The 17,238-nt window shown below is 42.0% G+C and overlaps 1 protein-coding gene across 3 annotated transcripts in view; it reads right to left on the bottom strand.

Moving 5' to 3' along the window:
• LOC136875784 (gamma-aminobutyric acid receptor alpha-like) overlaps positions 1-17,238 on the bottom strand; it is a 965,546-nt gene that overhangs the window by 169,924 nt on the left and 778,384 nt on the right. For all 3 annotated transcript variants that reach the window (XM_068228214.1, XM_068228223.1, XM_068228219.1), the window contains exon 5: positions 14,158-14,225. In XM_068228214.1, coding sequence (XP_068084315.1) covers positions 14,158-14,225 — 68 coding nt within the window. The remainder of the gene's footprint in view (positions 1-14,157; positions 14,226-17,238) is intronic.

Raw genomic sequence — 17,238 nt, 5'->3', positions numbered from 1 at the left:
TTAAGACAGAGTAGTGGTCAGATTTAAGTTAATTTTTCTTGAGTAGGTGCAGGCACAGGTGTTCATTGTCGGACCTTAGTTCCAACAAGGGAGACATCCTAAACATCACCACACGCTCCTGTGGCATAGTGTGGTGGTGTATCGTCTTGCATGACCTAGGCAGTGTATCTGCTAGTCCAGTATTAGTCAATCACATACCTACAGATTTCACTTTCTAGTCAAATTTTCTTTGAAGATAAACAGATTGATATAGTCCTTACATATCGTACACCAGACAAGAATAAATGCACTTGTTGTTTACTGGAAGACTACCTGTACGATTCTTCTTCTCCTTTATCTGTTTACCCTCCAGGGTAGGTTTTCCCTCGGAATCAGCGAGGGATCCCACCTCTACCACCTCAGGGGCAGTGTCCTGGAGCTTCAGACTCTGGGTCGGGGGATACAACTGGGGAGGATGATGAGTACCTCGTCCAGGCGGCCCCACCTGCTATGCTGAACAGGGACCTTGTCGGGGGATGGGAAGATTGGAAGAGAGATAAGGAAGAGGGAAGGAAGTGGCCGTGGCCTTAAGTTAGGTATCAACCCGGTATTTGCCTGGAGGAGAAATGGGAAACCACTTACAGGATGGCTGAGGTGGGAATCAAACCCACCTCTACTCAATTGACCTCCCGAGGCTGAGTGGACCCCGTTTCAGCCCTCGTACCACTTTTCAAATTTCATGGCAGAGCCGGGAATCGAATCCGGGCCACCGGGGGTGGCAGTTAATTACACTAACCACTACACCACAGAGGCGAGTGTACGATTATTTAATTGTGTAATTGCGTATGTTGTGTTTCTTCAACTTCCTGTTGATGTAAAAATGATATGTTCACGGGAGAAACTGCTGGGACCCCTTCAGATATCTCGTATAGTGATCATATACTTTTATATTATGCCCAGTCATTTTCTGATATGCGATGCAGAATTTACATTTTGTATCGGATAAATTTTGCCTTCTTGAGAATGTAACAGTTCCGCCGAATCGACTACTTCGGACTTGACAGTCACCCTTTTTACAGTTTGCTTCTGAGCGGAGAAAATGGAGGAGAGAAGCGGAGCTCTTGAACTTCTCCATCCATCTTCGAGGGTACTGTGAGATACTGGTGTTTGGTGTGGATAACAAAAATCATAAATAACGATGTTAGTTAAAGTCTATTGCTACATGTTCTACATAACCATGTATATCTTGATACCAATAAGATCCCTTCAGACTGGCACTGAATCGACTTTCTCAAAGACCTCGTTGACATTCTACTTCGTAATGAACGCGTGGAAATCAAATGTAAAGAAGGGCTTTGCTATCGACTTTAAGGACACACTCTTTTGACAAGTGATAGGATAAAATAGAGTGTGTCGAAATCAAAGTTTTTTCTGTCACGCATTTTCGTAGAACATAAAAATGTCTTACCTTATCCTATTGCACAGGCTTGCATTTGACCCAAAACAAAAATTATGGCCACGAACCTACTACGCTGGCGTAGCAGGGGGCATGGGCGCCCATATGCCAGTTTATAGGCGGGGGCCAGACCTGGGGGGTACGTAGTATTTTTAATGTTTTGTAAGATAAATGGCGACTTGTACTCTGCGGTAGAATAATCCACGGTATCCCCTACCTGTTGGTGGGGGACGGTACTACCGCTTCTGTGTAATACTGACTTTTATATCATTTTCTTGAAAGGAAAATTCATGACTACACAACATTTTTGCCTTTCCCTGAGAGCTAGGTGGGGGGCCGCGGCCCCACCTTGCCCCCGGGTATGGGCGCCCTTGGCAGGGGGAGAGGTGATACTCCCACGTGGTGCGTCCCAGTTGGGGGATAGGGGGGTCCTAACCGGCTTGCGGGCGGACTTGAGGGAAATGAAATACCTCTTGCGGACCAAACACACTACCCCTGCGGGTGGGGGACGCACATGTAGAATACACCCGTGGTATCCCCTGCTTGTCGTAAGAGGCGACTAAAAGGGCGACCAAGGGATGATTCAATTAGAACCATGAAACTACTTGTAATTAGTACCATCACACAAGGAATACCATGGGTTGCATTTACTTGCGCGTAGTACCACTGTATTACGTACGCAATAGGTTTGTGATTAGTAGCGACAGTGTGTGAATCAGGATATGGGTCCTGCAGTACCTATGATTCGTACCCCTATATGAGCGACACTATGGTTCTGCCTTATCTATGCTCAGTTCCCACTATGTGAGGAATTCCACGGGATAGTACGGGTCCCTGTGGTTAGTCCACTTATGTGAGGAACGCCATAGGTTTGCGTTGCCTGCAAATAGCACCGCAATGTGCGAAACATAGGCCTGGGTTAAATGTGCGCATTACACTACCTGTGAATTGTACCATAATGTGTTGAATGCCGCGAGTCTCCGCTACTTTTGATTAGTACCGCAACATTACACATAGCATGGTTCTACTTTCCTAGCGATAAGTACTATTATGAGGGGCTGATGACCTGGACTTTGGACCCGATTCGACTATAAGCACAATCGATTCAGCATCGTCCTATAAAAGCCGTCCCTTCGTCAGTAATACTATTGTTTTTTGCCACTTTTGGTGCATGTGGGGCACTGTGGGTCGGATCCACTGATCGTTTTAAATTCATATCCGTCTATCCATTCATTCTTCGTCCTCATGTTTTGAATTCTGGTCAGTGAAGGATTTTGGACTTTTAAGTTGTCATATCATTTCGTCTCATTTCGTACCATTAGGGGCCGATGACTTCGATGTTAGGCCCCTTTAAACAACAAACATCAATCATCAAAAAATATGGAACGATTTATGCATTCATTTGCGAAGGAATTGTTTTAATTTTTTTTCTCAAAAGGTACACTTTCCTCCGAAACCTTTCAACCAATCGAAGTACTATTTGTTGAGGTTATCCACAGGCATAGTAGCTATATAAAAGGTGAAAGATATCTTGAAAATAAATATAGGGCCGAAGGTTGATTACAATTTTTTTTTTTAAATATGTATCAAGAGGAAGAGACCACGAGATGTAGCAAGAAAGTGTGGTGGGCGTAGTTAGTTCAGCGGCTTAGCTGCTGACTTTCCACACTGGACGATGTCGGGCGATCATGTGGCGTTAGGAAGTATATCCGAATTTAAACCCGGCCAAAACTATAACGAGGGCCGATGATCTAGATGTTAGGTCCCTTTAAACAGCAAGCAACAAGAAACTACAATGAGACTGGGTGGCCCCTGCGACCCCAGATATATCTAGGATAAGCTAAGACTTTATGTTCTACAAAATGCGTGACAGAAGAAACTTTGATTTCGACACTCTTTTATCCGATCACTTGTTGTCAAAAGAGAGTACAAAGAATTTGGATGATCTTTACAGTTGCCAATACTGATATAATTACGATAGAAGAAGTTGTATATTGCTATGCAATATTTCTAATCTGTAATGTTTCACTGAAATTCCAACTGGCGTTGAATAGAGGTTAGAATGAGTAGCTTAAATCAAACACCTTTTGCTAACAATGATGCAAAGGAATGTTGATGAAAGAGTTATCTGCAAGTCATACAAAATACCGTATATACCAGTTTTGAGTGAAATTAGATTAGTCCTTCGGTAAGTAACACATTAAGATCACCATTACTTGTAGATGAGAGAAATGGTTTCATTAACACTAACAGTCATTTATCATCGGGGGCAGTAGTTTCACCATGTCAAAGCTAATAAAGTTCGGTGCTCCTGGTGGGAAGTTAATGGAGGTTACACTCTCATCCGTGTACAGATGTACTCACTGGAGAACGAGTAAATTCACGAACCTACTTGAAATACTCAAAATATTATCATGATTATTATTCTTATTATATACTGTATGGAAATAAATACTACTGTTGATAATGAAAAACTCTATTATCGTCTGAGAAAACGAGGTTGAGATGTTCAATCTAGTCTACGGTGACTGAAGTTTCTACTTGGAAGGCGGATTGTTCACCTGACAGTTGTCAATCTTTAGACAAATGTTGGAGTTTTACCTTTTTTTTTTCTCTTTTTTTTTCCTCCTGAGTCACTACACCAGTTGTACATCCAAGCAAATTTGTCTTCATTTGTCTGTCAATTACTCACGCTTTTCAAAGACACGGATTGTCTGCTGAAATACATAGATCGTTTTCGTAACACTGTCTGCCAAAATAAACCATGGACAAGGGCAATAGCAGCAGATTTACTCAACCACAAAAAATTGGTCAGCAAAGAAATACCGTATTTAATTTTTTACATTTTCGAAAAGCGTTGATATTCGTAAATTGTGGATAGCCGATGGCTGAAGGAATGAGTGGTGGCGGGAATTATTGTTTTAAGATGAAGTACAACTAGGCAGCCATCCTCTGTTTAGCACTAATCAGAGAGAAAAATAGAAGGGATCCGACACTTCGAAAAATGAAGGTATAAGACAAAGGAAAAAAGGGCCACGAAGGGCGTGAAGATGAAAGTCTCTAGGTCTCGAGTGCTCTAATAGCGTCGGGGTCGGAAAAGAACAAGAGTTGACCAAGGGAGGTCGGATAGGATAGATGAAAGTGAGGAGCCTGGCACAAGTGAGTGGAAGCAATGCCAGGACTCAGCTAAGACGCCTGTGGTCGCCAACTCACGCTCCCAAGTGGAGAGCCTTGGAGCGCCTTTTAGTCGCCTCTTAAGACAGACAGGGCATACTGTAGGTGTTATTCTACCGCCCCCACCCAAAGGGGGACAAAGAGATGATACCTAGAACCCTACCACCTGCACAATATGATTATCCTGTTTCAAACAAGAGGATGTCAAAAGGATGTCCTCTTCTGTGTCGGTTATTTTCGCCAACGTCGAAAATTAAAAATATTTAAAGTCTTTTTTTAAATATATAATTCCACTATATTTATATGATGAGGGTGGCACACCTTCGACAATTGGCAATGAATGGATTGAAAAGAAAGTGCTAGGATGTAGTGAAACTAACACATGATGCATTTCATTTCTCATGGATGCATAAGTTACTTTAAAAGACCGAGCTCGATAGCTGCAGTCGCTTAAGTGCGGCCAGTATCCAGTAATCGGGAGATAGTGGGTTCAAGCCCCACTGTCGTCAGCCCTGAAGATGGTTTTCCGTGGTTTCCCATTTTCACACGAGGCAAATGCCGGGGATGTACCTTAATTAAGGCCACGGCCGCTTCCTTGCAATTCCTAGGCCTTTCCTATCCCATCGTCGCCGTAAGACCTATCTGTGTCGGCGCGACGTAAAGAAAAAAAAACTTTAAAAAGAAATGAATTCTACAGCCACTTGATAGCTTAACTAGAATGAAAAATATACCTTCTTCGTCTATTAACAAAGAAAATTGGATGGATACTGTATTTTATGACGACATGACCGGGCTGAGTGACTAAGAATGCAAACACTGGCATTCTGAGCCGAAGTTTGCCAGTTCGATTCTGGCTCAAGTGGTATTTTAGGTGCTGAAATACTTCATACTCGTGTTGATAGATTTACTGGCACGAAGATATACTCCTGAAGAGCAAAATGTTGCCACTTCGGCGTCTCCAGCAACCTCAACATTAGTTAGTGGAATGTGGGAACAATACAAGTTTTATTTTTGAGTATTTTTTTGTCCACTGAGCGGAGTGATCGTGCGTGCCATGCTCTGCATTCGGGAAACAACTGGGTTCACACCCCACCGGCGGCTGTCCTGCGAATGATTTTATTTAGTTTCCCATTTTCACGTCTAGGAAAATGCCGGGACAATTCCTATTGATTGGTCACAGCCGAATCCTTCCACCTTCTTACCCAATTCCATTCACCATCATTCATTTCATCTTCCTCAACTGAGGTTGGCGCCAGTAATGGCATCCGGCCGTAAGACGTGCCATTTCATCTCGTATCAACAGGAAACTGCATTAAGGGATATTCATACAAGTCGCATATGGTCCTGAGGTCCACTCAGCCTACACCAAAAATGAGTACTAGGTTAAATCATGGGGACAAAGGCGGTCGGGCGTAGAAGGGAATGCAGTACACCTTAAAATGGATACATTCTAATCTTGCTATTTTGCCTAGATAATTAACATAGCAAGTTTGACAAAACTGCAAAACGTTAGTCATGTAGCTGTGAGCTTGCATTCGGGAAATGGTACTACTTTGGTTCGAATCCCACCGTCGGCAGCCCTGAAGATGTTTTTCCTGTGATTGCCCATTTTCACAACAGGCAAATGTTGGGGCTGCACCTTAAGACCACGGCCACATCCTTCACAACCCTAGCCCTTTCCTATACTATTCTATTGAACTTCTAGAAGAAAACCTGTCTTCCTCTGCGTGTTCAGATTCTTCCAGTAATTCATAGATGAAGCCAACATCTTTCATACTAACAAGTTCTGTCACCAAATTACAGGTTTTCTGCACTTGATTCCTTTGAAAGTTTCTCCGAAGCAACACGAATATAAAATAAAATTGCAATACTTCAATATGAATGTCTACAACAGCAGTATTTAAAATTTTTGGTTGGCGTACCCACAAAATTGAAAAATTTAAGAAACGATATTTCCACTTCCGGAGACGCAGATGGTCCTGAGGTCCACTCAGCCTACACCAAAAATGAGTACTAGGTTAATTCCTGGGGGCAAAGGTGGCCGAGCGTAGAGCTAACCACTCTACCCACCAAGCGCCGAGGTTATGAATAGTGGAAGCCTTTACCCTCCACACTCATGGCCTGTAGGGAGATGACTTTGCTTTTTTTCTTGTACTCACAAAATCGAATCGTTTTACCTTCGTACCTACAAAGTACGAGTAGGCCTATATTGTGATTTTACCATAAATAACAAAGATTGTTGCTGGTCGTGTTTATTGTTTTAAGAGGAAGTACAACCAGGCAACCATCCTCTATAAAACATTAATCAGAGGAAAAGGAATGGAAGGAATCCGACACTTCGAAAAAATGAAGGTATAGGCCAAAGAAAGACAGTGGCAACGAAGGGCGTGAAAATGAGATTCCCTAGGCCTCGACTCCTCTAATACCGTAGGAACCGGGCGAGCTGGCCGTGCGGTTAGTGCCGCGCAGCTGTGGGCTTGCATCTGGGAGATAGTGGATTCGAACCCCACTGTCGGCAGCCCTGAAGAAGGTTTTTTGTGGTTTCCCATTTTCACACCAGGCAAATGCTGGGGCTGTACCTTAACACCACGGCGGCTTCCTTCCTACTCCTAGGCCTTTCCTGTCCCATGGTCGCCATAAGAGCTATCTGTATCGGTGCGACGTACAGCAAATAGCAACAACAAAATCTTTGGGGTCGGAAAAGAACAAGAGTTGCGACCGGGGATGTAAAGTCGATGCCCTTGCCGACACCACGGGATTTTCGACAGAAAATGACACAGCAGCAACACCAGCAATCAAACCACGGTCGCCTGAATGGCAGGCAAGCGGAAAAGCCTCTACACCGTCCTGTTCCCCAATACCAACAATAATGTATATAGGCATAATCGTCGCTATGCGAAGGAAACCTCGTAACCCCTTCGGAGTAAAGTTTACAGAAGTTGCTCAAAATTGAGCGGTCAGCACTGGCCGGAGAACTGTTCCTGGCATTTTCAGTGATTGATGATTGCCCAATTATTCTACCATTAGAGTCTTCTGTTCCCTTCTCAGGCAAAGCGGCAAGACTCCACAAGGCAGATGGAGAAACGTGGTTTTCTCGTGAGTGGAATGACGAGGTTTTCATTGCCTAGAAACGATAAACATACGCGTATAATTATTAATGCAACAATTAGCATTGTATTATATACACTACTACTGAAGACAAACGGAAGTGAATGAATTGATTTCGAAACAAATTAAATAAAGAGCAATGTAGCATAAGTAAGCATTTTTACATACCTAATCAAACTGACACGTATTTTAGAATGGATAGTTCGGAAAGGGGCTCTGTATAGTTGTATAAAAAACAAGATTTTATTGAAAATGAGCTGGCTCAACTCTTTTCTGAAGTGCTCTTGCGTACCCCTCGATTCGACCCCTCGTAACCCTAGCGGCACACGTATCACACTTCGAATACCAGTGGCCAACAACATTTGTTCTCATATGTAGAAACAGTGTGTAGGGAAGAGTATTATTGTGAATGCAGGCTCCACCCATCAGTTATCACTACTGGTAGGAGCCATTATTATTATACTGTAGTATCGTTACTTTTCATAGTCGTATAAAGACAAATATTACATCTAGTCTGAATTTGAAAATAGTAATGAATTCGAGAGTATTCCCATCATCTTGTCTCTGGAACATTAAAGAAATGTACGAACCTTAGTGGTGACCGCTATAACGCACCACTCACATTGTGATTAGCCAGCTCGTTGCGATGCGTGTGATCTGTTATAGCAGCTAGTTAATAGACGCCGCAGGGCAGTCCATATCATCTGTACAGATGTGAATGAAGAAAATGATCAGGTACCTACACTGATAAAATTTAAATAATTGGCAAAGAATTTAAAAATGCCAGCATTTTCGTGCAATCTACAGTCTGTTTCTTTTCATCATTTCCTCCTGTTGCGGTGAATTATATTCGCGATATTGTTTGAGAAGATGTATATGGGTGTATTTTGGTTGGACAGATGTCGAGGAGACACCCCGGAATTAGGAGATGAGAGCCGATGTTTTAGTCCTGGATATCTGAAGGCTGCATCGGCAAACAAAGATCGATAGTTGCCCCAGTTATCAAGCGACTTAGTCAGAGCACAGCGGAAACTTTGCTGGAGAATTTTAGAAAATACAGAAACTGTCTTCTCTAAACATATTGTCTACTGGCCGGAAAAGTGGCGCGGTTGGGTATGTGCATACCTCCTTTGCTCACGATGTAAGGGATGGAATCCCTCCACTGTTGGCTGATATTGAATAGTTATCGAGAAAAGGTCAAGGAGATACAATATATACGTAGGTCGAGTCATAAGTCATGGAAACTATTTCTTTTCTCGCGAACAGGAGACAACACGGGAACTCGAAGATATGCATTTGGAAACGTACGGTATATAATTGGGTATGATGCCACTAGATGGTGTATGTAAACAACAGTGTGGGTCTAAGCATGCCCCGAAGTTCAATGTTTGAGTGAGAGCGTCACAAAATGGAAGTCAAAAAGCAGGAGCAACGATCGTATATTAAAAGAGCAGTGCAGAAATGCACGCCAATGCTATGCAGAGCTGCGGGAAGCATTGTGTGTGCATGCCATGCCCTATAGAACAGTGGCGAAGTGGGTGAAGACGTTAAAACGGGGTAGAGTATCATCTGCCGATTTGCCTCTCCCAGGTCATCCAGTATCCATGGACAAAGATGTACCGCTGGCAACGCACAGTGAAAACCTTGGGTGATTATTTCGAAGGTCTGTAACAGTGGAGACCTGTTCTTTGTACGTAGTCTTGTGTATTTGCTGTCTATACCATAATAAAACAATGTTTACCAATGGCCTGTGTTCTGCCACTTTCCTACGAGAATCTCCTGAAGTCAGAATTTGTCTTCAGGCACTATGCATAAGTACATGCCCTATATTTCTAAATGCATATCTTAGATTTTCCGTGTTGTCTCCTGTTCGCGAGAAAAAAATACTTAACATGATTTATTACTCGATCCTCGTATAAAGGATGAAAACTATCAGGAAGACCGTTGCCGAGTTAGAGTTCCGATAAGAGGTCATTTCAGCCGGACGGGCCATGATATATTCTCAACATTTTGTAAAGGTGATACATTTAAACACTGTAAAAAGAAACTCGTTAGAAAGCAGCGCTCGGTACAATTCCAGGTGGTTAACCGAGTGAGTTGGTGGGCGTTTAGGGCTGCGCAGCTGTGAACTTGCATTGGGGATATAGTGGGTTCAAATCCCACAGTCAGCAGCCCTAAGATGGTTTTCAGTGGTTTTCCATTTTCACACTGGACAAATTCTGCGACTGTACCTTAATTAAGACCACGGTCGCTACCTACCAAATCCTAGCCCATTCCCATCCCTCCACCATCAAAAACCTTCGATGTGTTAGTGCGTCCTTAAACAAGTAGCAAAACAATTCATGATAATTGCAGACTCTAAAACAGAGGACCCTACCCCCAAAAGAGAAGTGCATGCTCTGTCAGTTCAGAGGAACTATTCTTCTCTTTCCACACCCTCGTGAGGTCGTGAGTGTGAACTATGTCGTACTTGTGGATATGGTACCGCTTTACGCCAAACTTATGTGGAGGGATGTATCCACTACTGCCTGTTTCTGTGTTAGTTGGTAGTGTAGTATGTTGTGTGTAGATGAGTTGAAGGATGCACACAGAAACCCAATCCCCGGGGTGAATTCCAGGTGAATCCTCGGTCCATCTGTAAATGGAACCCGGTGCCGAAAGCCAGTACGTTGATCATTGTCACGAGCTGAAGAGAGGTATATAGTAATTATGATAGAACAATGAAAACTATCTCAATCACGCAAAAATCCTTAACAGGTACTAGGTGAAGTCTATGTGAAAGAGAAAGACCGAGCGAGATTTGTCTCGTATAAACCATTTGCTATATTTATGACCTAACTGGTGTAAGTAAGAATTATACTACATAACAGTACTTTATTTACATGTGTACCGGAGGTACAACTTCTCCGTTCATTTAAAGTGAGCGCCTTTTAGAAGGCCATCTGTCATATGAACAGTGAAACTTATCTCCGAAGAAGTTTCGAACTTTATCTTCAGATGTCTCTACTGCGACTTATGTGCCCCTCCTGGTGGGAGGATGGACAATTTTTAAGAGAATTTTGGTATTCATAAGTTTTCTAAGCTGAATCGTGTGTAGATTGTTTCTGGTGTTCTAAGGTCGCTAGCAATTCTATCTCTTCCCTCCTTAAAATTTTAGCCAATCAAAATTTTGGGATATTTATTAGATTAACCAATCACAATTGGGGGTGTGTACTGGGCTTCGGTCCAGAGAATTCTGGAACCTTCCTCTCCGCTATAAAAGCTGGGACTTTTGGGTCATGGTGTCTTTCGATCGCTCCAATCAAGAGGTTTAGAGTGTGTTCGTAGAGGCAGGGGGAAAGCGTTGCCCCCATATCCGGAAGGCTCACTGGGTCAAGGTAATGGCAGACATATGTTAATCATGTAATAGTCTCAGAAAGCTAACTCGAGGGGAAGGTTTCAAAATTGTTTCTTAATGTAAACTCAAGCTTTCAATGTCAACTTTCAAACCAGTCTAAAGACTTTATTCTAACTTAGGGAATAAAGAGCGAGAACCCTCTTTTAATTCCCATTCAACTTGGTATTGGAGTGACTATCAGTTTTAATTACTGCGTTGATGGGGTGAAAATTCCTGTTGGGGATCATTGTAAGTATCTAGGTGTTAATATAAGGAAAGACCTTCATTGGGGTAATCACATAAATGGGATTGTAAATAAAGGGCACAGATCTCTGCACATTGTTATGAGGGTGTTTAGGTGTTGTAGTAAGGATGTAAAGGAGAGGGCATATAAGTATGTGGTAAGACCCCAACTAGAGTATGGTTCCAGTGTATGGGACCCTCACCAGGATTACCTGATTCAAGAATTGGAAAAAATCCAAAGAAAAGCAGCTCGATTTGTTCTGGGCGATTTCCGACAAAAGAGTAGCGTTACAAAAATGTTGCAATGTTTGGGTTGGGAAGAATTGAGAGCAAGAAGAAGAGCTGCTCGACTAAGTGGTATGTTCCGAGCTGTCAGCGGAGAGATGGCGTGGAATGACAGTAGTAGACGAATAAGTTTGAGAGGCGTTTATAAAAGTAGGAAAGATCACAATGTGAAGATAAAGTTGGAATTCAAGAGGACAAACTGGGGTAAATATTCATTTATAGGAAGGGGAGTTAGGGATTGGAATAACTTACCAAGGAAGACGTTTAATAAATTTCCAATTTCTTTGAAATCATTTAGGAAAAGGCTAGGAAAGCAACAGATAGCGAATCTGCCATCTGGGCGACTGCCCTAAATGCAGATCAGTAGTGATTGATTGATTGATTGATTGGATTGATTGATTGATTGATTGATTGATTGATTGATTGATTGATTGATTGATTGATTGATTGACTATGATTTCGTTAACCTTAAACTTTACCTGTTCCTTTTATAATTTAAAATTTTCTCTCCATGTAGTCAACTCTGTAGTATAGGATTAGCCTCAGTAACTTTCGGCCATAAGCCCACATAGGGTTTTTAGAGTTTCAGTGTGCAATTTCAAAGGAGTGCAATTGTTCGCTTCCCAGTATTTTGGTTTACGGCCGATACTTTGTAATTTTCTTTTTTTTTTTTTCACTAAGGTCATGTAAAATTAGCACTTGTTGCCCCCTCTTAAATGTTAACTATCCACATGTAACTTAGGCTGTCGAGAGAGTAAGACAGTGAAAACTATTTACATTTTAATCTAATGTAAAAATAGAGAATTGGGCCTTGGAGGGGCTGGAATGTTGTAAATTTTGAAGCCCCGTCTCCTAACTTGTAATTGATTGGAGCAGTAGTGCTCTTTGTAATAGTGCAACGTTTGAGCTACCATACTCATCTCTTATAAAACATTGTCTATTGTACCTGAATATACTTAAGGTTTCAAATAACTATTGTTTCTAGAGCTAACGGGCTCGCCTTTTGTCTATCCAACTGTTACTTGGTGTTTTCCATTTAGATTTGAATTGAGAAAAAAAGAAAAACAAGGAAAGAAATAAAATTTCAAATTTTGAGTTTTAAATTAAGATTTGATTTTTTCTCTGTCCATACATTCACGCCTGCACCTTCTTACACCTCTCTGCTCCACGGAAAGACTGTAACATGTATTCAATATTGTGCGGTTTGGTAGACTACGGTTATAGAATACTGCTGTCATGACTTGGGATTTAGTAGGTATATTGTATTAGTTCCTCTGCTCATCTTGCGCGAGTTCATTTCCTGTCTCTACCATGAAGAATGAAAATACTGGTATGAGGATGGAAATGGAATGTACTCAGCCATATGATGACAGATGGCAAGAATCTAAATCTGAAATCTGAATTTTACTCTTAGCCTCGCATGCTTTTCCTAATTCGATCCTGGGCAGGAGCTAATAAACAGAACTCAGCCTCTCTCACCCTAATCGTAATTTTATTTCATTGAGAAGAAATCACGGGTAGAAGCACATATTGCTGAAAAAATTACAACTATCTTATATGACGACAAAAATCGCAACAACATAAACAAGGAAAGCAATCAATCTTCCAATGTTACGAAATAAAATCTAAGTTTTTTTGTTACACATAGAAGTTAAGAGACACCGAGAAAGTAGCTATGTGCTTGCATTCGAGAGATAGTGGGTTAGAATCTCGCTGTCGGCAGCCCTGAAGCTGGTTGTCCGTGGTTTTCCATTTTCACCAGGCATATGCTGTGGCTTTCTTCCCACTCCCAGACCCTTTCCCGTCTCATCGTTGCCATAAGACCTATCCGTATCGGTGTGGTGTAAACCAAATTGAAAAATAAAGTTGAGAGAAAGTCAAGAACAAAAACAAAGAAGAATATAGCTTGTTATAACATTCAGAAGTACAGCGTCTTCACTCACAGAGTGTTTAATAAACACTATATTTCTATATTTTTCCTATCATTTCTATATAACAATCTTTGTATCCAATCTTTTAAACATATAATGACATATTATATTTGTAAGCTAACCGTTAAAATATTTAGTGGGACGTAAAGCAAATAACATTATTTTGCAAACTATGTTTTATCCTATGAAATCTTTTAATACTTCATTTTCTTTCCATCTTAAATATGGATTCATAGATCTCTTGACCTGGTTTCAGTTTTTCTGTGGATTTCTATGAAAACCCTTCAATGTAACTGGGACACAAACCTAGGATATTTTCGATCTGAGTTACCAGTAGCTTGACCATTTCACATCACCCTTACCAGACTGCAGAATCAATGATAACTGAGCAGGTTGCAACGGGTTCATATTTGCCTTGGACCACCGGCTGCTAAAAGATTAAACAATGTTGAGCATCCACTTAAGTGGATGACTGCGTACAGCCGGTTAGAAGAAAGGTAACTGCGGTAAGGTTCATTCTCGGAGAATGAAAATCTTAACACTTTTAGGCATAACAGTTTATAATGAAAATATGTGTCTATGGGAAATATAGAGGAAGTCCTCACCATATCAACCTCGGAGATAGGTCCCATACTTCGCACCATGATGTCTACTTCCACTATTGCTGGGGGTCCTGCAACAAGAGAAAAGCAGGCATAATTTGTCTTCTACGTAACGATGCAACGTACTATGAAATATCCGTCCCTTTAGTTGAGTAATACAAGTATATTATCAGACAACCAGTCAATATGCTTAAGTTTTAGTTACTTGAAAATCTACAATTTACACCGTAATACTTCTCTTCTCCTATGCAACATCTATGAGTGATAGCGTTTTCCGGCAGGGAGACAGTTTTTCTTAGTACACCTTCCTTCGAAGGTAAGTTATGTGTCGGATAATAATGTCTGTGGAATATTTTTCCTGTAGATAATTTCGTGTGAGACCAAAAGTGTCTCTGAGGTGCGATAAATAAACTCTCGAAGGGAAGATTCTTTGTGCGACATCGGGAATGAGTTGTCTTTCTACTACTACTACATATACACAGGCGTGCAAAACTAAAGGATGAGGTAGACAAGGTAACATAACCTATTAACTACTTAGTAAAAATGAATTAACATGCGGGAGTATGTTACCAGAGGTCTTCCACTCGTGCATGGAATGCTGGTGTGAGGTTAGCGCGACTATAGCGCGGAATGGGTCTGGTCCCGCAATACGAGCCAGTTAAAGGAACGGAGCAAGACGGTGCGTGTCGATTAGCGAGCTATTACGGTGCACTGTGGTGGTGTTCTTTATTACAACATGGCCCGGTGGCAACATTTGGATGGCTTCACACGGGGAAGAACCATCGGGAAACTGGAAGAAGGACAGTGTGTGACGAGTGTAGCCCAGGAGTTTGGTATTGCTCACAGCATTGCTTCCTCTGCTTTGGAAGCGTTCCGAACGATAAGTACTGCTGCCTGAAGGAGAAGAGGTGGTCTACCACGGTCAACTACAGCAGAATATGACCACTGCATTGTGCAACAAGTAACAAGGGACCTACGTCAAACAACGGGTTCAATTGCAACCACATTAACAGGACTGCAAGGCACGCAATCTCACGTTCCACAGTGATGCGGTGACTGCATGGGGGTGGTTTATTTTCCCGATGACCATTACCTTGCGTTCGGTTGACACCCGCGCATCTACGGCGCCGTTTGCGATGGTGTCAAGAGCATCAGGACTGGACCAGCGAAGAGTGGGGTCACGTGCTCTTCTCAGATGAGAGCAGATTCTCTCTGAGTAGTGATTCTAGACGTTCCCTCATCTGGTCAGAGGCGGGAACACGTATTACACTCAGGAACATTGTCGAACATGATCGTTTTGGTGGTGCAAGTGTTATGGTGTGGGGAAGCATAATGTTCCATGGGCGTACCGACCTCCAAATCTTTGAACGCGGTACGCTCGCAGGTCAACGCTATTGTGACTCTGTACTCCTTCCCCACATATGTACGGGTGAATTCGTCCCTGAATTCATTTTTATGGATGACTGCGCGGCCGCATCGAACAGCGCAGGGGGAGAAGCTCTTGGAACGAGAGGATATTCCAGGAAGGGACTGGACTGCCCATTCCCCCGAGTTAATTCCCATAGAGCACGTGTGGAATGCGTTGGGGAGAAGTATTGCAGCACCGACTATTCAGCAGTTACCAACCACGCTGGTGGAGGAATGGAACGCCCTGCCACAATAACTCTTTACCAGCCTTCTTGCCAGCATGGGAGCACATTGCAGAGCATGCATCGCTGTCTATGGTGATCACACACCCTTTTAAGAACGATGTCCCTCATTTTGTAATATCCAGGGTACCATCATGAGGCGCAGTGATCTCCGTGTAAATTATTAGTACGTTTACATGCAGGATTCAGATAGATCTGTATACACTTCCCGTATTGAAAACGACATGTAAACGGGGACTCAGTTCAGATTGAGTCTCAAGGTTGATACGGTAAAATCTGGGATCGTATCGTACTCGGTTCGAATTGAGTTCCGTGTAAACGCGGATCATACTGAGATCGCATTGAAAACGACTGCGCACAAACTCCATGTTTTTTTCTGACGAAAGTTCTGTCGGAACAACAAATATAATAAGCCGGTAAATATATTTACCTGTACAAATAATCACCAACTGCAATAATTTTATAAGACGGTCAGCCCTTGCGATTGACAAAATCACGATAACCTTCTGTTGGGGGTAAAACTGGAATGTGCGTTCCATCTATTGCACCAATTACATTTGGAATACCTACCACACATACTTTCAAAACTGAAAGTTATCTCCTAGGCTTCTACTGCATTTTGCGTTTTTTTTAATTCAAAGGGGTGATATCGATTCTACTACAATTCTGCATCGTTCGTATACGTCGATGTTGCCAGGCGGATTCAATACGATACTCAAATAGCCTACTGTATGTAAACGGTGATCGTATTCAATACGGTAAGTGTACTCAAATCGATCTCAATCCCCATGTAAACGTACTATATTTTGGTTCGTCTCATTGCAGATTTCTTTCACTTTCCTACCGTACCATACTGTAGCATTTCTTCCTATATATGGTTCAAGTTTCATCGAGCTATGTTACTTGGAAGTGACACAGAATGCGAACGTTACTTTCGTCCTTACGTTTTTGCAAGGCAGCATATTTCTTTCCCGATTGCTGTATGCACATTTAAGTATTAACTATTGACACCATAGAAATTGCAAACTATTAGAACAAATTTGATGGAAAATTATGTTCCAGAGTAGCAATACAATGTCAATATAAATATAATCAAAGGAAGAAGGTAGTACTGTCCGCACACTTTATCTTGATGCATTTGTGTACGGGCTGAGGAGTAAGGAGCGAGCTGTCCCGGTATCGATAGTGCTGCCTGGTGCTGCCAACTGAATGAAAATGAAATCTGAATTGAATCGAGAATATGATCGATCGATATGAAATTTCTAAACCGTTATCATCTTAAGCCAACAACTATGTCACATACACATTATATAACATTATAAAACATATCTCTCGATGCGAATCTTGTTCCTAGCATGAATTCTATACTTTGACTTTGATGTGTAAACAACAACAGTACCAGTACGTAAAGTTTACGCCAGATGTCGCACAACGA

The sequence above is a fragment of the Anabrus simplex genome, chromosome 1 (assembly GCF_040414725.1).
Source record: "Anabrus simplex isolate iqAnaSimp1 chromosome 1, ASM4041472v1, whole genome shotgun sequence".
Lineage (NCBI taxonomy): Eukaryota > Metazoa > Arthropoda > Insecta > Orthoptera > Tettigoniidae > Anabrus > Anabrus simplex.
The sequence above is the reverse complement of the archived record's forward strand: the minus strand, read 5'-3'. Positions and strand labels throughout refer to the sequence as shown.